Source organism: Felis catus, chromosome D4 (assembly GCF_018350175.1).
Source record: "Felis catus isolate Fca126 chromosome D4, F.catus_Fca126_mat1.0, whole genome shotgun sequence".
Lineage (NCBI taxonomy): Eukaryota > Metazoa > Chordata > Mammalia > Carnivora > Felidae > Felis > Felis catus.
In genome coordinates, this window is record NC_058380.1 from 11,830,235 (window position 1) to 11,854,877 (window position 24,643).

At 44.5% G+C, this 24,643-nt stretch overlaps 1 protein-coding gene across 3 annotated transcripts in view; it reads left to right on the plus strand.

The window, feature by feature from the left end:
* Positions 1 to 24,643, plus strand: part of TJP2 (tight junction protein 2) — a 129,970-nt gene that overhangs the window by 23,869 nt on the left and 81,458 nt on the right. For all 3 annotated transcript variants that reach the window (XM_023243331.2, XM_019815742.3, XM_006939079.5), the window contains exon 2: positions 7,034 to 7,154. Coding sequence is in view for 2 of the 3 variants with exons in the window: in XM_019815742.3 (XP_019671301.1) it covers positions 7,034 to 7,154 (121 nt within the window). In the remaining variant the exon portion in view is untranslated. The remainder of the gene's footprint in view (positions 1 to 7,033; positions 7,155 to 24,643) is intronic.

The window sequence follows — 24,643 nt, forward strand, 5'->3', positions numbered from 1 at the left end:
TTTATAAATTTTGGATACTAGCCCTTTATCCAATATGTCATTTGCAATTACCTTTTCCCATTCCGTCGGTTGCCTTTTAGTTTTGTTGATTGTTTCCCTTGCAGTGCAGAAGCTTTTTATCTTGATGAGGTCCCAATAGTTCGTTTTTGCTTTTAATTCCCTTGCCTTTGGAGATGTGTTGAGTAAGAAATTGCTGTGGCTGAGGTCAGAGAGGTTTTTTCCTGCTTTCTCCTCTAGGGTTTTGATGCTTTCCTGTCTCACATTCAGGTTCTTTCATCCATTTTGAGTTTATTTTTGTGAATGGGGTAAGAAAGTGGTCTAGTTTCATTCTTCTGCATGTTGCTGTCCACCTCTCCCAGCACCATTTGTTAAAGAGGCTGTCTTTTTTCCATTGGATGTTCTTTCCTGCTTTGTCAAAGATTAGTTGGCCATACATTTGTGGGTCCGATTCTGGGATCTCTTTTTTATTCCATTGGTCTATGTGTCTGTTTTTGTGCCAATACCATACTGTCTTGATGATTATAGCTTTGTAGTAGAGGCTAAAGTCTGGGATTGTGATGCCTCTTGTTTTGGTTTTCTTCTTCAATATTACTTTGGCTATTCGGGGTCTTTTGTGGTTCCATACAAATTTTAGGATTGCTTGTTCTAGCTTTGTGAAGAATGCTGTGTTTGGGCACAATTTTGGCTGTTATAACCTAGGGGGTTGCTTCTGTTATCTAGTGGATGGAAGCCAGGAATGCTGTCCAACATCCTAAAATGAACAGTACAGCCCCTCTACCCCCAACAGTGAATTATCCAGCCCAATGGGGTGCCTGGGTGGCTCTGTCAGTTGAGCATCTGACTTCAGCTGAGGTCATGATCTCAGGGTTCATGAGTTCGAGCCCTGTGCTGGGCTCACTGCTGTCAGCACGGAGTCTGCTTTGAATCCTCTGTCCTTCCTCCTCTCTCTCTGCCCCTACCCCACTCATGCTCTCTCTCTCTCAAAAATAAATAAACACTTAAAAAAAAAACCAAAATAAAACAAAAACTTAAAAAAAAAAAGAATTATCAAGCCCCAAATATCAATAGTGCTGCTGTTGAGACATTTGATTTAGGCAGATTTTCTTCCCATATGTAAAAAGTAGTTTTTATTAGAAACACATTAGATGTTTCTTTAAGAAATGTTAGGGGGGCGCCTAGGTGGCGCAGTTGGTTAAGTGTCCGACTTCAGCCAGGTCACGATCTCGCGGTCCGTGAGTTCGAGCCCCGCATCGGGCTCTGGGCTGATGGCTCGGAGCCTGGAGCCTGTTTCCGATTCTGTGTCTCCCTCTCTCTCTGCCCCTCCACCGTTCATGCTCTGTCTCTCTCTGTCCCAAAAATAAATAAAAACGTTGAAAAAAAAATAAAAAAAAAAAGAAATGTTAGGGATGCTTCAGAATGGAATCCTGAGGCCTTATCATCATCATTATTAATTTTTTTACAGTTGTCTCGAGGAGGGAAGGAAGTGTATATATGTGCCGAGAGGGCAAGGGGTATATAGTGACTCTGGGAGTCCATGCGGGTTGATGTTTAGTGATGAAGACATTCTGTAACGACCAAATTGTGACTCTTCAAGTACCCCCAAGAGGTTGGGCTTACTGGGGTCGGACGTTTGTACTAGAATGGCAGAAGTTTACAGCCGGGAGGACCTCCTGTCAGGGATGGCAGACAGGTCTCCGATGGCTTGATGAAGCTAGGTGATGTGCGGGCTGCTCGTAGCGTCCAGCTGGGGAGGCCCCCAGGTCAAGTCTGGGCTTAGCAGAGAAGGGGTATTGTGACTGACGAGAGATACTTGTTCTGGACAGAATAATACAGGAAATTGGAGAGACGCAATGTGTGGCCTATATTGTCATCATTCCTTAATTCTAATTTTAGTCTTTGATTTTTACAAGTGTGGACTGAGCCTCTTTTGAGTCATCACGGTCGAGGGCTTGGCCCTCAGACAGCAGCTGGATGTTCTTAGTTTCTGGCTCAAGATCATTCGTTATAAGGGATTTTCCCTAAACCCACGCAATTCAGATGTGTACATTGATTGCCGCATTATTCATTTCTTTTTGGAGATAATCTTTTGTAGCCATTGGAATGAGTAAGTGCCTTAAGTAGAAACATCTCTGCTTCTCCTCGTTTCCCTAAGTCAAGGCAAATAGAAGTCAAACTATTTGTTCCAAATGATTCTTAATAAAGGAAGTTGGATGCTCTCTCTCCCTTCTCTCTCTCCCTCTCTTCCTCATTCTCCCTCCCTCTCTCTCTCCCTCATTCTCTCTTTAAAAAAATTTTTTTAATGTTTATTTATTGTTCAGAGATAGAGAGAGACAGAGTGCAAGCAGGGAAGGGGCGGAGAGAGAGGGAGACACAGAATCCGAAGCCGGCTCCAGGCTCTGAGCTGTCAGCACAGAGCCCGATGCGGGGCTCAAACCCGCAAACTGCTAGATCGTGACCTGAGCCGGAGTCTGACATTCACCGACTGAGCTGCCCAGGCACCCCTCTGTCCGTTTTTTAAGAGAACATTCCCTTAAGCCTGATGAAACGATGCTGCATCACAGAACAACGAGATCTTTCTCGTATCTCTAAATACTTTGAGCTCTTTACACACACACGGACTAAACGTTGTTTTGCTGGTTCTCATTCTTTTGTTTGCTGACTCCCTCTTCGCCTAACACAGTCTTCCTTTGGACGTCTTCATATACCTCACTAAGTAGTCAATTCTCCTTTCCTGGAGATCCTAGGAGGGGTTATCTCCTGCTGATGAATTTCACCAATCCGTTCCAAATCTTTCAGGGTCACTTTGATGTCTTATTTTTCACATTTGTAATGGACATATGAATCTCTGTTAAAATGCAGATTCTAATTCTGTAGGTATGGTGGGGCCCGGGGTCTGCATTTTAACAAGCTTCCAGGTGCTGCTGTCAACCCAGGTGATGACCAGTCAGTGGTCCAGGCGATGTTGATGGTTCAGTCCATGAACCACACTTTGAGGAGCAAACACCTAGAGACATGCTCTCCGTGAGCATGCTTGCTTTCCTCTTGACCTCAGACTTTTCTGATCTTCCTGAGGGCTTGCCGTCCCCATGCCTCCCTCCTCTCTGCCGTCGTTAGAGATGTCAGTGGTGAGACGTTAGAGATGTCAGTGGTGAGACGGCAGGTGGCTGGCGGTGCTTGTGTGGAGGGAAATCTGCCCTCGAGCATTCTGACCAGAGATCCCCGTTGGGCTGGTTGAGTAGACAGTGAGGCTGGTATTTTTTTTTTTCCAAGAATTCAGGCCCTTTCATTCTTTTTAAGAAATATTACAATTGCTGCAGCATGTAATACCACGTAGTATTCAAGAACAGCTGCTTTTGCATTTTAAAACATAATTGGAAGTCAGGTCATGATTCAGTTTTCAAGACCTCAAGGAATTCATTCACGCCTACGCCCTCCTCCTTTGACTTGAGTACTTTGTCTTGCTGTCTGCAAACAGGGCTGTGCTTGGACTTCTCTCTGCAAACTGTAGTCACATGACAGAACAGAACAACCAGCTACCAACCAATGACTGTGTGTTGCAAGTTCACTGAAGCACAGTTCCGATTACTTCCGCACGCGCGCGTTCACCCCAGTGCCCGCCACATGATAGGTGCTCAGCAAATATTTGCCAGTGCTTAACTTGGTTTCAGCATAGCCACAAATAAAGGGAAAAAAAAGTGTTTAGGGGGCCCTCGGGTGGCTCAGTAGTTTGAGTGTCCGACTCCTGATTTCAGCTCAGGTTCTGGTCTCACGGTTTGTAGGATCGAGCCTTGCATCAGGCTTTGCACTAGCCGTGGGAAGCCTGCCTGGGATTCTCTCTCACTGTCCCTTCCCTGCTTGTGCTTGTTCACTCTCTCTCTCTTTCAAAATAAATTTTAAAAAATGTTTAAAGGGATTGACATTCAAACACAGAAAAAATACTGATCCACCTATGGATTTTCCTTTTAATATTTGTGTAGTTTTTTTTTTTTAATGTTTATTTTTGAGAGAGAGAGACAGAGCAAGAGCTGGGGAGGGGCAGAGAGAGAGGGAGACACGAAATCTGAAGCAGGCTCCAGGCTCTGAGCTGTCGGCACAGAGCCCGACACCGGGCTCAAACTCACGAACTGTGAGATCATGACCTAAGCAGAAGTCGTTCACTTAACCAACTGAACCACCCAGGTGCCCCTAAAATTTGTCCAGTTTTTCAGTGCTAACTCATGTTCCCTGACATTAATTTTACATATCTGCCAATACTGTTGAAAACTAAGAATATAATTTAGTTCTTTCGCAAGCTATTATTAGATTTAAAAGTAGCCCTAGTCAAAGTACCCCTAGTCAATGGTAGCGTATTTTAGAAATGGTTGATTGTTATTGGTGGTTCCTATACAGTCAAAAACCTTGGGACTATTATAAAAGAAAGGTAAAACCAAGATGTTTTAGAAATGCAAAGATTCAAAACAGTTAAAAAGCAATCTGCTTCAATACAAGAAACAAGCACTTTTTGTGGCTGATACCTGTAGAAAAATTTCGTGTTAAGGCCAAAAGCATGACCAAGCCCATCTTGATTTGCTGGCCACTTATTTATCTTTGGAAGTAATAATAGAAACCAGGCATGGGCTGGGCTCTAATCCTGTGGCTTGCTTTGTAGGCTGTCCAGATGGCCTTGCCTTAGCCAGTTCCTACATTTCCTGCTGATCCTTGCAGGAGAAGGGAAATGTGTCCCCTGCCTGCACAAATAAAATCGACACTATCTTTTATTTCTATTTCATTGTGTAGAGAGGGTTTTGCACAGACACCACAATATCACTTTGTCTTGCAAGCAGAAGAGTAGGTCCAGAACACTCGAGAAGCCACATTCTTCCTCCCACTGACATGACTCCCCTGTGTGAAGCTGCCAGGCCTCGCCCAGAAGTGAGCCTGCCTCCTTGTGTGGTTTGAAAGGCATATGCAGGCTTTTTTTTTTTTTTTAAGTTTATTTATTTCTTTTGAGAGAAAGAGAGAGAGAGAGAAAGAGAGAGCACGTGCATGTGGGGGGGGAGGGGCAGAGAGGGAGGGAGAGGGAGAATCCCAAGCAGGCTCCATGCTGTCACTGCAGAGCCCAACATGGGGCCTGAACCCATGAATTGTAAGATCATGACCTGAGCCAAAATCAGGAGTCGGACCCTTAACCGACTGAGCCACTCAGATGCCCCCATATTCAGGATTAATAAAAATGTGCAGAAGGGATGTTTCTTGGATTTTCTTAGAATGAGGGGTAAAAAAAAAAGTGCCATCTTTTTTTTCTAATATTTTTTTAAATGTTTGTTTATTTTTGAGAGAGGGAGAAAGACAGAGTGTGAGTGGGGGAGGGGCAGAGAGAGAGAGAGACACACAGAATCCGAAGCCGGCTCCAGGCTCCGAGCTGTCAGCACAGAGCCTGATGCGGGGCTCAAGTCCATAAACCGTGAGATCATCACCTGAGCCGAAGTTGAGCCACCCAGGCACCCCACCTTTTTTTAAATAGGTACATTAAAAAAAATTTTTTTTTTTTAAATTTTAGAGAGAGAGAGAGTGAGAGATCGAGGGAGAGGGGCAGAGGAAGAGGGAGAATCCCAATCAGACTCCATGCCCAGTGCAGATGTAGGGCTTGATCCCACGATTCTGGGATCATGACTTGAGCTGAAGTGAAGAGTTGGACGCTCAACTGACTGAGCCAACCAGGTGCCCCAATGCCATCTTTTCTAATGGTGGGCAATCCATAAATATAAACATAAAGATGAGCCAGTATTATAAATGCTATGAAAAATGAATTTTCTTTTAGTTTAAAATCTTTTCTCTATTGTTTATTTTAAAATGGTAAATTTTTGGACACCTGGGTGGCTCAGTTGGTTGAGTGTCTGGCTGTTGATTTCAGCTTAGGTCGTGGTCGCACCAGTTCGTGGGATCGAGCCCCATGTCGGGCTCTGTGCTGACAGTGTGGAACCTGCTTGGGATTCTCTCTCTGCCCCTCCCCTGCTTGTGCATGTGTGCACTCTCTCTCTGTCTCTCTCGTGTGCTCTCTCTCTAAATAAATAAATTGAATTAAATGATAAAAAATAAAATGGTAAATATTATGTTAAGTGCATTTTACTGTAATTAAAAAAACTAGTTTTCTCTAGATGTTTTCCACCTGTTGAGTATTTTTTTCATCTGAAAAGTGAATTCTTATAGGACCTTATTCCTTAGGATGATGGTGCCAAACTTTACGCGGGTACTCATTTTCTCCATTTTTTGAAGACTGAAAATACTAGAAGCAGTAATTCCACTCCTAGATACATACCTGAGAGGTATGAAAACTGCCTAAACACTTGTGCATAATAGCCCAAACGTGGAAACAACCCAAATGTGCACTTGCCGATGAAAATATAAATAAAGTATATCCATGCAATGGAATATTACTTGGCCATAAAAAGGAGTGAAATTCTGACACATGCTGCAGCTTGGATGGAACTCTAAAACATTATGCTAAGTAGATGAAACCAGTCACAGAAGGTCACATATTTTTTTAAGTTTGTTTTTAGAGAGAGAAAGCGTGTGCAAGTAGGGGAGGCACAGAGAGAGGGAGACGGAGAATCCCAGGCAGGCTCCGCGCGGAGCCTGACGTGGGGCTCGAACTCATAAACTATGAGATCATGACTTGAGCCAAAGTTGGACACTTAACCGAGCCACCCAGGCGCCCCCAAAAGGCCATGCATTTTATGCGTTTGTTTATGAAGCATCCGGTACAGGTAAATCTGTAGAGACAAACTTAAATTGGTGGTTGCCAGGATGGGGTGGCCAGGTTGGGGAACCAGGGCAGTGCAGGATGAGGTCTAAGGGGTGCGAGGCTTCTTTCTTGAAGTAATGAGAACGTTCTAAAATGGGTTACGGTGATGGTTGCTCAACTCTGTGAATATACTAAAAGCCATGTTATAAATGGCTGAATTGCGCGGTATGTGAATTCCGGTGCATTTCCCAGAATCTCACGGTGCTGGGAGCGACCGTGTTGGATTTTTAAACGCACTGTCTTTTTCAGGGTGCGGAGTGCCGCATTACTGTCATCTCCCTGTGAGTGGGACTGGTACCTGGGCCGCACCTCCTGGAGTGAGCAGTCCACAAAGCATAGACGTGTGCAAGCTGACAGCCTGCTTTACCAGGTACTTCATTTTTCCTCTCATCAACCTGGTCACCGGCTCTCCTCCTCCTAAAGTTTGGTGTAAATTATTTCACATCCTAGACAGTGTCGAGGCCACCGTTTTCAATGTGGCTGATAGAGAAACTGTTCCATATCAGAGAAAATTTAATTGTAATATTTTATTTATCAAGGAACAGAAGCATCGTACCTGCGTTTATGGTCTGAATTGTTAGGTATAGCTTTGCCACGGTTGGATGAGAACTAATTGAGATCTTTCCTGGCTGGAGCATATAAGTCCAACTCCTGTGGTTCAGGATAAATGCCTGACAGGGTATGTTAGTGTCTGGGGTTATAGGTCATTCTGGTAAATCATGTTTTTTTCATTATCTTTGATGGAGCAGAATTATGTAACAGTGATAAGCACATTGCTGCAGATATTAAAGGCATCGGTCACACTGGCTTCCAAAGATTAATTATGTACAAGCTTTTAGTGAAAGAGCTAAGAGTGAGTATTATCTATTTACTGATTCAATTTTAGGTAGGAATTAAATGAGATTTACAAGGTATTAAATTTTATTTTGACAGATGCTGGGATGTATTTGTTCTTAGTTACACTTTAACCCCTGATTATAGGTCAGTCCATGGCGGCTGGAAGGGGGTTGGAATATTTTTCATGTGCTTGTTTCACAATTCCTGTCTGTTTAAGCTTGCAGCCCCTGCCTGGGTGCATTCTAGCTATGTGTCAGAGCTGGAGTTTAATAGACTGTGAATAGCACACTCCAGGGTGGCAGATGGCTGTTCAAATCCCAGCGTTCCTGCCTTCTAATTGAATGATTTGGGGCACATGTCTTCATGTTTCTGAGCTTCAGATCCTTCATCTGTGAAAACAGAGTGTCAGTATGAAGCTAAATAAGTAAAGTATAGCAGGAACCAGGAGTATGCCAAAGCCTTTCTCGGAGTCTAGTTGTCCAAATGGGGACACCTGCACGGGGGAGCCCTTAGTTTCCACTGAACTGTCAGGGTTTTGTTTGCTGGGCTGTTCCCTATGGAGCTCTTAAAGTTTCCAAACATAGGAAGGCAGATGCTTGCCCGGACTCCAGCAGTGGTTTTCCTGAAACTAGATTTCTGGGTAGGATCTTCTGATTTGGTCAAATGAGCTGGAGGAGCAGCCTGGAGTGTGGCAAAGGGAGATGATGCAGGCATTGTCTGGAGGAGGGAAGGCTCTTTGTGACTCAGAGGACCCCCCTGCTAAATACTTCCCTGGTTTTGATTCCCTGTACTAGTGACCACAGGCCCTTTGACGTCAGTTTGTTTTCCCAAGTCAGAGCCTTGTTCTAAAGCTCTTTCCTGTGTAGAAACTTAAGCTTGGCTTTCTGGGATGACTTCGTCTCAGGTGAGCTTGAATGGCGACGGTTTTTTCCCAGAGCATCTCCTGTCACCTTAGTTTCCGATCTGGCAGACATTTATGAAGAGCCTTTTATTTGCCAGGCACTGGGCAAAGTGCATTCACCGATGTTGTTTAACCCCAGAATAACCCTGAGAGGGAAGGGGTTATGACCACCTCCCTTTTGCAAATAAAGCAACACTGAGATTCACAGATTTTAAGTGATTTCCCCAAAGTCGCACAGACACTGACTCCCAACTTCAGTGCGATTCCTACCGTCCCAGCTGACTGTGTGACTCTCCAGAGTGTGGGGACTTAGCTCCTCAACTGAGAATAGTAGCAGACTTTTCTCAAGAGCCAGTTCTGGTCCACCGGTGGTGGTTGCCTGGGGTTCAGGATTTCCAGGTGCTGTCCAAGTCTGCCGAAGCAAGCATGTGGTGATCCATTAGCATCCAGTGTCCTTGGGTGGAGGAGGGTGCCTGCGGAGCCTGCCCTTGACCTTGACCTGAGGTTTCTGATATCAGCCTTCTGGAAGGATGTGAGTCTGGGCAGAGTCTCACTTCCTAGACGTGGCTTCTCATTGTTAGGCAATTTAGATACCTCACACTTATCATGGACTCACCCCATTGCATGGGCTTAGAAAAGTCAGTTGAAGGTGAAAACTTGCAACTTTTCTTCTGTGCACCTGAGAGCCCCTCTGCAGTCTCGTCTCCCCTGGGGCTCCTCAGTCTATCAGAATACTTGAGGAGCTCCCCCCAACAGCATAGACCCACACAGTAGTGCTTAGGCTTTAGGGCATCAGAAACTCCTGGAAGGGCTTGATAAAACAGATTCCTGGGTTGTGCCCCCCCCCCCCCCCTCAGAGTTTCTGCTTCAGTCAGTGTGGGTTGAGGCGCAGGGATATGCATTTCTAACAAGTTCCTGGCCAGGCCATTCTTGGTTTCCAGACCACACTTCTGAGAACCATTAACTTAGAAAGCACTTCTAAGAGCTGGTTTAGAGCATGGGCTTGTTTATAGACGGTCTCTGTGGGGGCGCCTGGGTGGCTGAGTTGGTTGAGCGTCTGACTTCAGCTCAGGTCGTGGTCTCGCAGTTCGTGGGTTCGAGCCCCGCGTCGGGCTCTGTGCTAACAGCTCAGAGCCTGGAGCCTGCTTCAGATTCTGTATCTCTCTCTTTCTCTCCCCCTCCCCTGCTCATGCTCTGACTCTCTCTGTCTCTCAAAAATAAATAAATGTTAAAAAAAAAAAGATATATATGTAGATGGTCTATGTGGCCACTTTCCCTCCCTGAGGTGAAGGGATTGTTTCCTCAAACCTTTAACGAGCATCTCACACAGAACCTGACGGAAATTAGGAGGAACATAAAGGCTCATCCATGGGGTACTTGGGGGTCTACTTTGGAATCAGTAATTGCATTGCTGTGTGAAAAGGCTGGTACCCACCCCTTTTGGTGGATGTGAGCAGAAGGCCTGAGGCAGTGACTAAGTGAGGTGGGCCTCCTGGGGGAGGTGATATTTGAGAGGCAACTGGAGGACGAAAAGTTGTTGGCTACGTGGGCAAAGGGGGAAAAGGAACTTGGGGAGCAGAGACTGGACACCCCAGGCCAGGCTAGAAGAAAAGTTGTCGTGTGTGGTGAGAATCCCGCTGTCATTCTAACATGAATGACATGTATCAGAGCTGTAGTAAAAACAATGAAAGCTTGGGGCGCCTGGCTGGCTCAGTTGGTTGAGCGTCCAACTTCGACTCAGGTCATGATCTCCCGGTTTGTGAGTTCGAGCCCCGCGTTGGGCTCTGTGCTGATGGCTCAGAGCCTACTCCAGATTCTGTGTCTCCCTCTCTCTCTGCCCCTTCCCCACTCATGCTCTGTCTCTCTCTGTCTCTCAAAAATGAATAAACATTAAAAAAAAAAACAATGAAAGCTTTATGTTTATTTGTGGGCTCCCCATAAAATAGTTGGTACTGTGATAAATGTTTTATCTGAATTGTCTCTTTTATTTTATTTTTAATTAAAAAATTTTTTTAATGTTTATTTATTTTTGAGAGACACAGGTAGGGGTAGAGAGAGAGGGAGACACAGGATCCGAGGCAGGCTCCAGGCTCTGATGCACAGAGCCTGGCCTGACGCAGGGCCCGAACTCACCAACCGTGAGATCATGACCTGATGCTGAGGTTGGACACTTAACATACTGAGCCACCCAGAGGCCCCTGCATTGTCTCTTTTGATTCTCATAACCACCCTGTGAGGTGTAGGTCCAACTATACTCCCGATGGACCTCAAACGAGCTGGCTTCAACAAGGGAGATTTATAGTCCTGGAGGCTGAAAGTCTGAAATCAAGCTGCAGGCAGACGCGTTTCCTTCAGTGGGTTATAAGGGAAAGATCTGTTCTGGGCATCTCTACCTGACTTCTAGTTGCACGACTTGCCTCTGTGTGTGTCCGTCTTTGTGTCCAAATTTCCCCTTTCTGGACAGACACCATTGTATTGGATTAGGACCTATCGAAAATCTCTCCTTAATTTGATTACCTCTATCTAGACCCTGTTTCCAAATACGGTCACATTCTGAGGTGACGAGGGTCAGGACTTCAACATATGAATGTTGTAGGGACACAATACAACCCATAACACCATTTTACAGCTGAAGAAAGGGAGGCTCAGAGGTTTTAGGTAAGTGCCCAAAATCTGTGTAGATCAGAAACAGTTGACTAGTGGTCATAGGTTAAATCTAAGAAGTTAGCAGAACAGGGGCTTGTTGACTTCACAGCTGTGCTCTGTCACCCAGTGCTTTACTGGCTTCTAGCGTTTTCTTTGTTTCTGCCATGTTTCCACAAGGTTCCCTGGGAACCCAGTGGGGTGGAGACCAGGGTGCCAAGCCGCTAGCCTGTTAGTTTCTGGTTCTTGAGTTTCTGGATAAGATATTCTTCCATTTCAGTTGTCTATCTCACCTGCTTGTCTGTGGGAAGTTATTAGAGTATATGAAACATTTAAAATTCATGAAAGAAAGGGGCTATCTTTTTCCAGATGATGTGCTCTTTCTGCTGTTAAAATGTTAACTATCTATAAATGCACAGTTTTTCTGAGTATAGCTATTCTATTCTTAATGTCCTTCCCAAACAGCCTAAATGTTTGTAAATGATGTGTTAACAATGCGTTAGTCCTTAAACTTGTACTCTAAGTACATTTACTTGGAATTATTTCAGCATTAAGGGACTTAAGCACCTTAGTTGTCTATCTATAAAGATTCAGACACATAGTAGTTTTGTTGGTATCCACACAAGAATTCCATATTTTCTTCCCTAAGTATTTAAAATGTTCTAAATACTTATCCAAAGACGTTGTCATTTTAGCAATTCAAGGAAACTTTCATGAGAAACTAGTACACCACTGAAACGAAAGAAAAATAAAAATAAGAAGGGTTCACTCTTACTTTTGAATGCTTTAGCTATAGACTGACATGTTTTCCAAACAAAAATTGGAGCGCGTGGTTTACTCATGAAATCAACAAGACAAGGGGTGGCCATCTGGCCTATCTCTGGAAATCTGAGATGTCTGCACACTGTTGAGTATAGCACATAGATGAGTAATGCTCAAGCTAGGGTCTGAAACAGAAATGTAATGATACTCCTGCATGTTTAAGAGAATCCGGAACCTAAGGATGGGGAGATGGCTAGGTGCTTTCCAACCCAGAGCCCTATCTGTCTCTTACTTTTCACAGCCAAATTTCTTTTCTTTTTGAATTTTATTTATTTATTTATTTATTTATTTATTTATTTATTTATTTATTTATTTAAATTTTGGTTAGTTAACATACAGTGCAATATTTGTTTCAGGAGTAGAATTCAGTGATTCATCAACTACATTCAACATCCAGTGCTTATCACAAATGCCCTCCTTAATACCCATCACCCATTTAGCCCATCCCTCCACCCAGCACCCCTCCATCAACCCTCAGTTTGTTCTGTTTTTGTTAAGAGTCTCTCTTGTGGTTTGTTTCCCTTTCTTCTCTTCCTCCCCTTCCCATATGTTCATCTCTTGTTTCTTCAATTCCACATATGAGTGAAAGCATGTACTGTATTTTTCTTTCTCTGATTGACTTGTTTCACTTAGCATAATACACTCTAGCTGCATCCATGTCGTTGCAAATGACAAGATTTCAGTCTTTTTGGTGGTTGAGTAGTAGCCCGTTGTGTATATATACCACGTCTTCTTTATCCATTCATCAGTCGATGGACATCTGTCACAGCCAAATTTCTTATAAGGATTCGCTGTACTTATCTCTTTTCCTCCCCACCACCTGCCCTTCTTTCTAAGACTTCTCCATCTATTCTAGCCACTTAGCGGTCCAGTAATGGTTCCAGGTACCCTATGAACTAGGCACTGCACTGCCTGAGGAAATTTACATGGACAAGGCTCTTCCCTGGATGGGAGTTCAGTCTTATTTGTGATCGGCAGTTATACTGCTATGCATGCTGCCTGATTTGGGCCCCTGGTGCTGTGGCTGTGTGGGGAATCCTAGAGGAAACCTGATTCCCATTAACCTGCTAGAATTGAGGTAAATAGTTTGCAGCTAGCTTCTGCTTGGAAGGGGTATCATCATTAGAGCCCTATTTTTGGTACTTTGTCACATTTTTATCAGCAGAGTGGTTGGTGACAGCAGTTTTCAGTTCAGCCAGATTTTGATTCTTGTTTGGAAGTAATCTGGTTGTATAGCAAGATTAGACAGAATTTCCCCCACTTAATCATAATTATATTGATATTTTAAAAAAATGATTGATTTTAATAATATACATAGATATTTGATTATAGTTACTCTTTTTTTAAATGTTTATTTATTTTTGAGAGAGAGAGAGAGACAGAGTGTGAGCCAAGGAGGGTCAGAGAGAGAGAGGGAGACACAGAATCTGAAGCAGGCTCCAGGCTCTGAGCTGTCAGCACAGAGCCTGATGCGGGGCTCGAACCCATGAATCTCAAGGTCATGACCTGAGTTGAAGTCGGATGCTTAACCAACTGAGCCACCCAGGCGCCCCGTTTGTAGTTACTCTTAATACTTGATATTGATATTTGAAATATAATTGTTGATATTCAGAAAATCAACTTCAGGTCTTAAGTCTAGTTAACTAAAATAATTAACTCTGTCAACACGCTGTGAAAGAGTCTTTATGATATGTTAAAGTTTAAATTTGTCTCTTCTGATGGCTTCAGCTCAGCATGATAAATTTGACAAGAAAGAGGGATACTATCCCAAGACTTAGAACAAGAATCAAAATACTTTGGCAACCGGACGATGAGAACTAGATCAGGGAAATAAATCAAGAATGGCCTGGCCAGGAACTTGTTAGAAATGCATGTTCCTGTGCTTCACCCCACGCTGACTGAAGCAGAAACTCTGGGGGCGGGGGGTATGACCCAGGAATCTGTTTTATCAAGCCCTTCCAGGAGTTTCTGATGCCCTAAAGCCTAAGCATTACTGTGTGGGTCTATGCTGCTGGGATGAGCTCCCCAAGTGTTCTGATAGACTGAGGAGCCCCAGGGGAGACGGGACTGCAGAGGGGCTCTCAGGTGCACAGAAGAAAAGTTGCAAGTTTTCACCTTCAACTGACTTTTCTAAGCCCATGTATTGGGGTGAGTCCATGATATCTCTGAGAGGCCAGAATTGCACATAAGGAGTGTCACCAATAGGTGGTCAATTTAGGGTTGACATAACTGTCAATCTGGAGGTAACATGAACTGGGGTTTATTATATAGTATTAGTATTTTGTTAAATAGGAAGTCTTTTTGAAAATATAAATTGTGGGTTATAAAATATATTATCACTATATATTATATCTAAATAAATACAATTATAGATTAGATATTTATTGAATTTACTAGTGTTTTATTAAATATTATTACTATTTAAGATATACTTTGGGGGTGCCTGGGTGGCTCAATCGGTTAAGCATCCAACTTCAGCTCAGGTCATGATCTCACTGTTTGTGAGTTTGAGTCCTGAGTCGGGCTCTGTGCTGACAGCTGAAAGCCTGGAGCCTGTTTCAGATTCTGTGTCTCCCTCTCTCTCTGCCCCTCCCCAGCTCGTCCTCTGTCTGTTTCTCTCTCTCAAAAATAAATAAACATTAAAAAAAAAAAGATTTATTTTGTCTTTCCCTCTCTTTCTAAGTAACACTGTCATTTGTTTACATTTTTTAAATGTTTATTTATTTTTGAGAGAGAGAGAGAGAGAGATAGAGAGAGAGAGAGAGAGAGAGAACACAAGCGGGGCAGGGGCAGAGAGAGAGGGAGACACAGAATCCAAAGCAGGCTCCAGGCTCTGAGCTGTCAGCACAGAGCCTGACTCAGGGCTTGAACCCATGAGCTGTGAGATCATGACCTGAGCTAAAGTCGGACGCTTAACTGGTTGACTGAGCCACCCAGGTGTCCTAACACTGTTATTTGTTGAAATCTTTTGACTTATATTTAATACACAAATGCTCCATTTATTCTGGTTAACACATCTTACAGCTTAGTAATTTAGTATCTACCCTCTACCTGTGTTATAAATTCTGCTTTAGTTTTACAAGCATCTTACTTTCTCATTATGTATGTGAAATAAATCTTAGGAGTTTCATCCATCTGATTCTTTTTCCTTGTCCTCTGTACCAGTTTTTTAAAAAGAACTTCAAATAAAAGTATTTATTGAGCAAATTATAGTATATTCATACAAATGGAGTATTATGCAGTTAGACACATGATGATACAAATCTATATTGCCATGAAAAAATAGTCAAGCAACGTTCTTACATAGAAATAAAGGAGGCAAAAGCACATGCCTAGTATGGCCCCAGATGTGCAAAGTTATATATGATATCTATATGCTTACCTGCATACAGGTACCTGGAAGAATACTCACACAGTTACTAACAGTAGTTTGCTCTCTGGATGGCAACAATTTAGTTATATTTTGCTACTTTTTTTTATGATCTACTGTATGGTTTGGGTAAATAAACAAGTACCATGTATATAAAAATAACTGAAATACAAATGAGAGATGTATATGCAAATATATATGTAAAGAAATATAACAAAAAGAATGATGGGACCAGATCCTTTCCTTTGCAAACCAAAGACAAAAGTTTGCAAATAGAGATGATGATTTTCTTGCCGTTTGAATGTTTTACCTGCTTTCAAAATTGTGGTCTTCCTGTCTTGTGTCCAAGCATTGAAACAATGTTCCTTTGGCAGATTTCCCAGACCTCCCTGGTAAGGAGACTCATTTGGTTGGGGAGGAGGGTGCATGCTCAAAACAACCAATCCCCTGCCCCTTCTCACACGCCAACCCTACCCCCAGCATCTCAGGGAGGGACTGGGATGCCTCAGGTAATTCTGGTCATCAGGGAAATTTAGCAGAAGTCCCATAGGAGCATAAATATTGCGAGCCAGGTCTTCGAGTATGATTGAACAATGCCTCCTTGGAAGTGCATTTCCCAGGCCCTGCTTCCTTTGTTCCAGAGGCCCATGCTCTTTGTGACTGGCCTGGAAAACTGTCTGCTCCCAGTGTTTTTCTAAAGGCCCCTTTCAGATCTGAGAAGTCTTTGAAAATCTAGGAGACTCTTCAGCTATTTTAATCTGTGCTGATAGGGGATCCTGAATTCTTAGGACTAGAAGGTTCTGGTGATAATTTCTTAAAGCAATTCACGTGTTGCCAGAGGCTCCTCTGGCTCCCGGGAAGACCTGTGTCTCATGCGTCCTGGGGCCTCTCTCACCTCAGATTCCCTGGGAGAGATGGTCCCTGGGGCCTCTCTCACCTCAGATTCCCTCCTTACCTGTGAGATGAGAGCCTTTTTATTTAGTCCAATTTTTAACATATTGAAGTGTTTTTTTCTCAAAGCACTTGTTTAGGGAGTGGGTGCTCTGAGGTTCAGTTAGATGTCAGATCGCATTTGCATCAAGGAGTCTCATTAACTAACTGGTGGCTGGAGTCAGATGGCATTTACTTTTTTTTTTGAAAGAGAACTTTTTATTAGTTCTATGTTCAGAGAGTTTAACAGCGTGCACTCAGCCCGGATTGGGGCCCGGTTCTTTGGCTTTTGCCTTTTCCAGCTTGGTAATAAATATGAGCCACCGATTTAGGACCCAGGACGTTGCCTCCCCAGTGGCAGCAGATCCCATCGTCTCTGTCATCGTAATTGGTCCTGATGGCTTCCGCTAGCTCAGCCGGAGCACCTAGTATGGAGGCGACAGCGGTGCAGGTCTTCCCGTGGACCAGACGCCCAGCCTGGCCTTCCCCTTGGTGATGCAGCGGGGAGCCCCCATCTTAGGACACCAGGTGGGCAGGGAGACGCCTGCTCAGTGGGAAACACAGCATGTGCAATCACTACCAGCCGAACCTTCTTGTTTTCCACTAAGGTGGGGACAGGTGGCCTCTTAGTGGGGACATCCCCTTTGCTGGCAGCTTTCTTCTTAGCCTGGATCAACAATCTGCTTCTCTTGCTTTGTCTCTGGTCTGTACTTGGGGGCCAGCTTAAGCAGCTGAGCAGCTGTTTGGCGGTCCACGGTTCATCTCAGGGGCGGGGCGGGGGGGGGGCAGCATTACACATTTATAGAGAAGAGCCCTTTGCCGCTGCAGCCTGATGTCGTGGGGCCATTTGACAAAGCGGGAGAGGTCCCTTTTGGGCTGGATGTCTTGTCCGATGCCAGAATTCTTGGGCCTTTTCTCAAGCAGGGGATTGGCCACCTTCTTCCCCCCCGGCCTTCTTTCCTTTCTGCATCTTGGATGGCTGGAGGAGAGAGCTGTGGCATTTACCTTTTAAAGTGGTGCAGCAAGAGTTTCACAAACATGATCCCCCAGCACTCCGTTCGGCAGAAACCCTCCTGAGTTCTGTTCGAGAAAACCACAGTAGCAACAAGCCCCTGACCTGTGCAGTCGTCTGTCTGCGGTTGACAGTGAACGTGGCGGCCGGAGAGCAGTCGTGAGGATGAGCTTCACTCCCACAGACCTGCCCCTGGAGCCTCCCTGCCTTCTACTGGACGAGAAATTCAGGCAGCAGCTGTTTTCCCCCCTCGGAAGTTCAGTTTCCTCACCGCTGAAGCACAGCAGTAATACCAAATATACCAAAGATTCACAGGCGCTGTGCAGCTCTGCGTGAAATGAGTTACAGCAGGGTTTGGAAGAGTTTTGGCACGTAATACGCCTGGAATCAACCTTTGTTTATCACGCTTTGTTTGTTGTTGTTGGTGTTGTCTTAAGATTTTATTTTGAAGTAATCTCTGTATCCCCCCAACATGGGGCTTGAACTCACAGCCCCAAGATCAAGAGCTGCTCAGCTCTACTGATTGAGCCAGCCAGGCACATCTCGTTGTTGCTGTTTTTTGGGTTTTGTTTTTCAATATTTATTTAATTTTGAGAGAGAGAGAGACAGAGCATGAGCAGGAGAGGGCAGAGAGGGAGGGAGACACAGGATCTGAAGCAGGCTCCAGGCTCCGAGCTGTCAGCACAGAGCCTGATTCGGCTTGAACGCACGACCTGAGCCGAAGTCGGATGCTCAACCCACCGAGCCACCCAGGCGCCCTATTGCTGGTTTTAAATAGAGGGTTACTAAGTGGCATCTGTCCCTGAAAAGAGTGTGGATTTTGTATACCCAGCAGCATGAGCAGGGGGCCCCAGGGCACCCCGCCAGGGAGGACTCTCTCCAGTGCAGAGCCCGCTTCCCGGAAGGGCCTGTCTACACCAAACTGTGCCTCAGAAGGTGCTTCTAGGATCTCCAGGCCCACAGCTGGATTATGTTCTGTCCCAATCCCCTGTCCATCAGGCTGAGCACACTTTGACCTTGCCTGTTGGCCGCAGCATGCTCGGACCATCCCCTTGAGTGTCCTAGGAGCCTGCACGTGGGCAGCCTGGCACCACGAGGTCCACCAGCCCTCCCCCAGCAGCAGGCCCCGGCCTCCCCAGACACCTCATCCAGCCAGCCCGCGGCTGACTCTGAGGCGCACGGCGAATTCTTCTGTCCGTGTTGTGGCCGGCTGACCCCAGCATGTGAGAATCACTGCCGGGTTCTCACACCGGGAGCAAGACGCTAGGGGTTGGGATTTGTGCCAATGGCAGAAAAAGGAGAGAGTGAATTGAAAGCCACCATCCACTGAGAACCGAGAGAACTTTCTCTCCTGTTAGACTGGCTGATGTTTTCATCACTTTTGCGCTCACTCTGACATCCTTTCATTGTGGTAATAACAGCATCCCCGCCAATGTGTTACCAAGAGTCATAATAATAATAAAGTTAAGAAGGGAGAGTTGTGGATACTAGGGTCCTTTGCTTCTTGGGCTGTCCTCCCTTCCTGCTGTGGTTCCTCCCTCAGCTTCCCTTAGCCAGGGAGACCACCCACCGCCCCCACCTTTTCATACCCCTGCACTCTGCTCTTTGAAATGCTTGCTTTGCCATAAGCAAAGCACTCAGCTGGACTCTGTGTGCCTGCTTAGACTTAAACTTGACTCTCTCCCGAGGGCATCACTTCCTGGTTGCCGCTTCAAGGGATGCTTCCTGCTTTAGAGAGAAAGAGAAATCTAAGCAGAAGCTGGCTCTGTGGTCCAGGCAGAGAAGCTCAAACAAAGGCTCTGGGGCAGAAATGCGCCTGGCAGGGTCTCAAGAGCAACAAAGAAAGGCCAGTGTGGCTCCGGACCTGAGCTTGGGAGAGAGCAGGATGAGCTGGGTTTGGAGGATGCAGCAGACTTGGAGGCTGTCTTAGCCAGCTTGGGCTCTAGAGCAAAATGCCATGGACTGGGTGGTTTGAACAACAGACATTTACTTCTCACAGTTCAGGGGACTACAAAGTCCGAGATCAAGATGCTGACAGATTTGGTTCCGGGTGGGGGCCCTCCTCCTGCCTTGTAGATAGCTGCCTTCTCCCTGTGTCCTCACGTGGTCTTTCCTAGGAACATGAGCCTGGAGAGGGATCTCTCTCTTCCTCTTGTAAGACCACAAATCCCATCGTGAGGGCCCTACTCTCATGACCTAATCTAAACCTATTCCCTCCCAAAGGCCCATCTCCAGATACCACCACATTGGGGGTTAGGGCTTCAGCCCCTTTGGGGGGCTGAGGGAGACACAAACATTCAGCCCGAAACGAGGCCATGGCAAGAAGTCTACATCGGTTTGAAAGCACAGAGTTACGAGATCTGATTGGTCTCATGAAAAGATCGTTCTGGCTGCTTGGGGAGGATGGACTGGGGGATTGGATGCAGGGAGACAGCAAAGAGGCGAGTCCTGGAGGAAGAGAAACTTTCTAAAACTGAAACACGTGATTTTTCATAAATAAAATGCTAATGTCTTCATGTTTTAGAAGTGTCTTTGGAAACTCACTACTGAAGATTTTGGCGGGGTAGGGGGGGAGTTAATCTTTTCTCTCTAGATGATCTTTTGGGGATAAATATCATGTTGAAGAAATAACTTAATTTGTGTTCATGAGGGTTCTTTTGTTTTATTCAATTTTCTTTTTCTGTCAATATCAAATAGAATTTTATTTACTATTTTTCAATTAAAATAGCACTGTAGTAAGACTAATTTTTGTTTAAATTTTTCTAGTCTCTGGGGGTAGTCTCCTAACTAGCTCTTTATCTGTATCTGTGCATATGTCTGGAATGGCCACCTAATTTTGAAGCTGGTTATTAGGATTTTAGATGATTTTTACATTTATTTGTGCTTTTCTGAACTGTTTTGAATGCTTTATAACTGGCATCTTATTATTATTATTAATTATTATTTATTTTGCCAAAACTCACTGGTCTAAGAAAAAAAATGAACAAAACCGAAATTATTTTCTTTTTTTAATTTTTTTAACATTTATTTATTTTTGAGACAGAGAGAGACAGAGCATGAACAGGAGAGGGTCAGAGAGAGAAGGAGACACAGAATCCGCAACAGGCTCCAGGCTCTGAGCTGTCAGCACAGAGCCCTACGCGGGGCTTGAACTCACAGACCGAAGTCGGACGCTTAACTGACTGAGCCACCCAGGAACCCCCCGAAAATAGTTTTCTTAATTATGGAACAATGTAATTACCATTTCCTGAACAGAAGAATGTCTATGTAAAAATTGGCAGTGACCTTTGGGACACTAACATGTAGAAGTCTGGATGTTTAGGAAAGTGGCAAACTGGAGGCAGCTTTCTGCTCTTCCTATATAATATTAAGGTATGGGAACAATCCTGGAGACAGGGAGTCTGCAGTACTTGGCAGGAAATTAGAAACACAATGCTTTTAAACATAAAGCAAGAGTCTTGAGTTGCCCCAAAGGCTGAGGTGAACCTGGGGGTTTTTCTAGTGGATTATAACGCACTCCCCTGTTTGTTTGCAGGATTCTAAGTGCTAAAGGCTAGCTTGAAAATAATTTACTCTCTCTGCAATGTGTGTAAACCTATGACCATTACACTTAGAGTCAAGTTTGTTCCATCGTATCATATTTCTAGAACCATCATAGATTGCAATGAGGAGCGTCTCAATCCAAAGTCTGTGTTTCTGTGGGGCTTGGGGGGTCATGCAGGACTATATGGGACTAGAAGCAGTTCCGTACATAGGTATCAGTGCTTTAACTAGAAACTTAGGATTTGGGAAACCTAGGTAGCTTGTCACCCGACCCTCCCTCCCCCCCGCAAAAAAAGGAAGAGTAATTTAACAGACTTTGAGAGTGAGCAAGAGTGATATTAAATAAGTAAAAGTAAAGGCATAAAGGGCAGAGCAGAACTTTCGATGCCTCTCTCCTGGATGCTGTTTTAGGGGTTGTGGGGGATGCTGCTGGAAGGAGTCCTTCACGTGAACATGGGAGGTTACTGGGATGGCTGTTTGCACTGAGAAGAGTGGGAGAAGCCAGCAGAGACGAGGCCACGACAGGGGAGGTAAGGGAAGGCCAGGCCTGTTCTCCCAAAAGGTGCCCCTCCCTCGGGCAGAGTTTTAACTGCTACCTCCGCGTGTTAGTCATTCTGTACTTGAACAACTCTCCCGCCTTGTCATCATTTGTTTACTTGGTTTTGTCTTGATCGCACTGTGAGCACCCCCACTCCCCGCCCCCAGTATATATCATCTTTATCTTCTCTGTATCTACCCCAGGGCACACGGGTGGGGGGACTTCAGGAAATGTTTGTTGCAAGGAAGTGTCTCTATGATTCCAGTCTGCCATTTTGCATACAAGCCAATTAAATTGTTCAGTTAACCTGGAAACTTTTCAAATGTTTATTTATTTTATTTTTTTTTATTTAAAAAAAAATTTTTTTTTCAACGTTTATTTATTTTTTTGGGACAGAGAGAGACAGAGCATGAACGGGGGAGGGGCAGAGAGAGAGGGAGACACAGAATCAGAAACAGGCTCCGAGCCATCAGCCCAGAGCCTGACGCGGGGCTCGAACTCACGGACCGCGAGATCGTGACCTGGCTGAAGTCGGACGCTTAACCGACTGTGCCACCCAGGCGCCCCTATTTATTTTATTTTTAAGAGAGAGAGTGCGAGAGCAAGCAGGGGAGGGGTGGAGAGAGAGTGTGGGGAGGGAGAGAGAGAATCCAAAGTAGACTCTGTGCTGTTAGCACAGAGCCCAGTGGGGGCTTGAACTCAAACCATGAGATCATGACCTGAGCCGAAGTTGGACACTTAACCAACTGAGCCACCCAGGTGCCCCAACCTGTAAACTTTTTATGTCAGATCCCTTAATGATACTTTATAACTATATTGCAAATATATATGTAAAAACATATATATATATATATATATATATATACACACATGTATATGTGTGTCTTTATGTATGTGTGTATATGTACATATATATGTGTATATATATCCAAATCGTAATATTCTTGAAGAAATCTGATTAAAAGTGTTTATCACATTAATTCGAGGTCTTCTGACCAACTTGTTACAAAGATTTAATACACAGTAATGCATCCTGAAAAGTACTGAAAAATTGTCCATTACACAAACATGGCACAAACAATAACTACAATTTAATAAGAGAAATGCACACAGCCCTATCCTGTCATCAAATCACGTTCCCATTTGCTTTCCAGTTTGTTTATATGTTTTCATAACTTCTTCATTGCCATCATAGGATAGATAACGTCTGTGTTCTTTTTCATCGGTGATTATATCATTATTCTCCTTGTTGCTGGATAGACTTGCTATAATTTTAAATGATAGCTTCATGTGCCAATTCAGTTGATCTGCTGTCATTAACAGCCCTCTGTGATTGGACACTGATGGTTTCCAGCCTTTGTTGTAATCAGTTGGGATCCAGTGAAGTGCCTCACCTCCCAGTCAGCCACTGGAGTCGAATTCCAGTCTCATCTTCCCCTTGAAACAGCTCTGGTCAGGATGGGCACTTGTCCTGTTCGTGGTGAGCATCTTCCGTTCTCATCTTAACTGACCTCCACACTGGTGTGTGTTGTTGGCGATTTTCCCCTTCTTGAAATTCATTCTTCCTTTGACTTTGTGGACATTGTTCCAGAGAGGTTTTTCTTACCTTTCCCACAGTTCCTTTTTGGCCTTTGCTCTGGGGACTTGAGTTTGCCCCCTAAATATTGGCATTCCCAGATATGGGTCCTAGTCTGGGTGGTTTTTTTTTTTTTTTTTTTTTTTTTGCCTGTCACAGTAAAGATTATGAAAACAGGCTGGATGGGTCCTATCTTTAATCCTCTGTTGCCTCAATCTACACAGTGTCTCTGAATATTCAGTCTCACTTCCTCACCTGACTTCAGCTTTCTTGATACATTGACGATCTGCAAATCTCTTCCTCCATCCCAGAGCCCTCTACCCAAAAATACTCAATGCCTAGTACATCGCAGATACTTGAACATCTCCACCTGGATGACCCTTAGCCTGTGAAGCTCAATCAGTCCTTAACTAAACTCACCATGTTTCCTCCAGCCCCTCCCAAGACCTGCTCCCACTCCTGCATTCTCTATGTTGGTAGAGATATCATCATCTACTTCGTTAAGCCAGAAACCTGAGAGTCACCTTAGAGTCACTTCCCTCTTTCTTACATCATATCTAATCAGTCAACCTGCCTGCTGATTACACTGCCTTAATTTCTCTAGAATTGGCCCTTTTTTGTCTAACGCTGCCCAACCTGATAACCCTGTCATCTCTCACCTGCATTTCCACAGAAATGCATTTTTTGCTGGTCTTCTCATTCTTACTGACACACCTCCCCCCCCCCCCCCAATCCCACCTGCCAGATTCATCCTCCTCCAGAAGCTGACCCAAGGATCTTTACAAAATGCCAAAGCTAATCCCACTCCTACCGTGTTCAACAGTAGGATACAGCCCCTGCTTGCCTGGGCAACCTCACCTCCTGGCACCGAAGGGCACGTCTGTGGTCTCTTCATTCCTTGTTTCTCCACTTGTATTTATTCCCTTCACCTAGAAAGCTTTCCCCTTTTTGTCTCACAAACTCATTCCTGTAAGTGTCTTCTTGTCTGTAAAGCCTTCCCTGAACCCCATCCCCCTAGTCTGGGTGAAGAAGCCCTCCCAGACTACCCCGAGCTTTCCAGGGAAGCTCAGTGCTTTTGCGGTTTCTTATTATTTACTGATCGTCTGCTGTAATGGACTGAGCTCCCCAAGCCGAGAGAGAGCTTAGTTTTTTATCAGGGGGTCTGGCTTGATAGAAGTTCTTTGGAGAAACAAATTCTAGGAGTGGGGTTGGAATGTGCAACCCACATGTGAAAAATTATGTCCTATTAATTGCTTCTCCAAAAAGTTCTATTTATGTATAACTGCCACCAGCAATGCTAGTGTGCTCACTGAATCATGCCTTTCAACAACTATTTATTGTTCCTCTATGTCAGGCATTGTGTCAGAAGAATAGTATTTCTAGTATAAGACTATTTCATTATTTGGAGCGGTGTATACCAATAGAACTTTCTGCAATGGTAGAAATATTCTATATCAGCACCGTCCATTATGGTAGCCATTAGCTGCAAGGGGCTACTGAGCACTGGAAATGTGACTCATGTGACACATTCGTCTGAAATCTTCGTTTTCTTTAATGTTTGTTATTTTATTAAAATATTGTTTAATGTTTATTTATTTTTGAGAGGGAGAGAGTGTGAGCAGGGGAGAGGCAGAGAGAGAGAGAGGGAGACAAAGAATCTGAACCAGCCTCCAGCTGTCAACAGAAA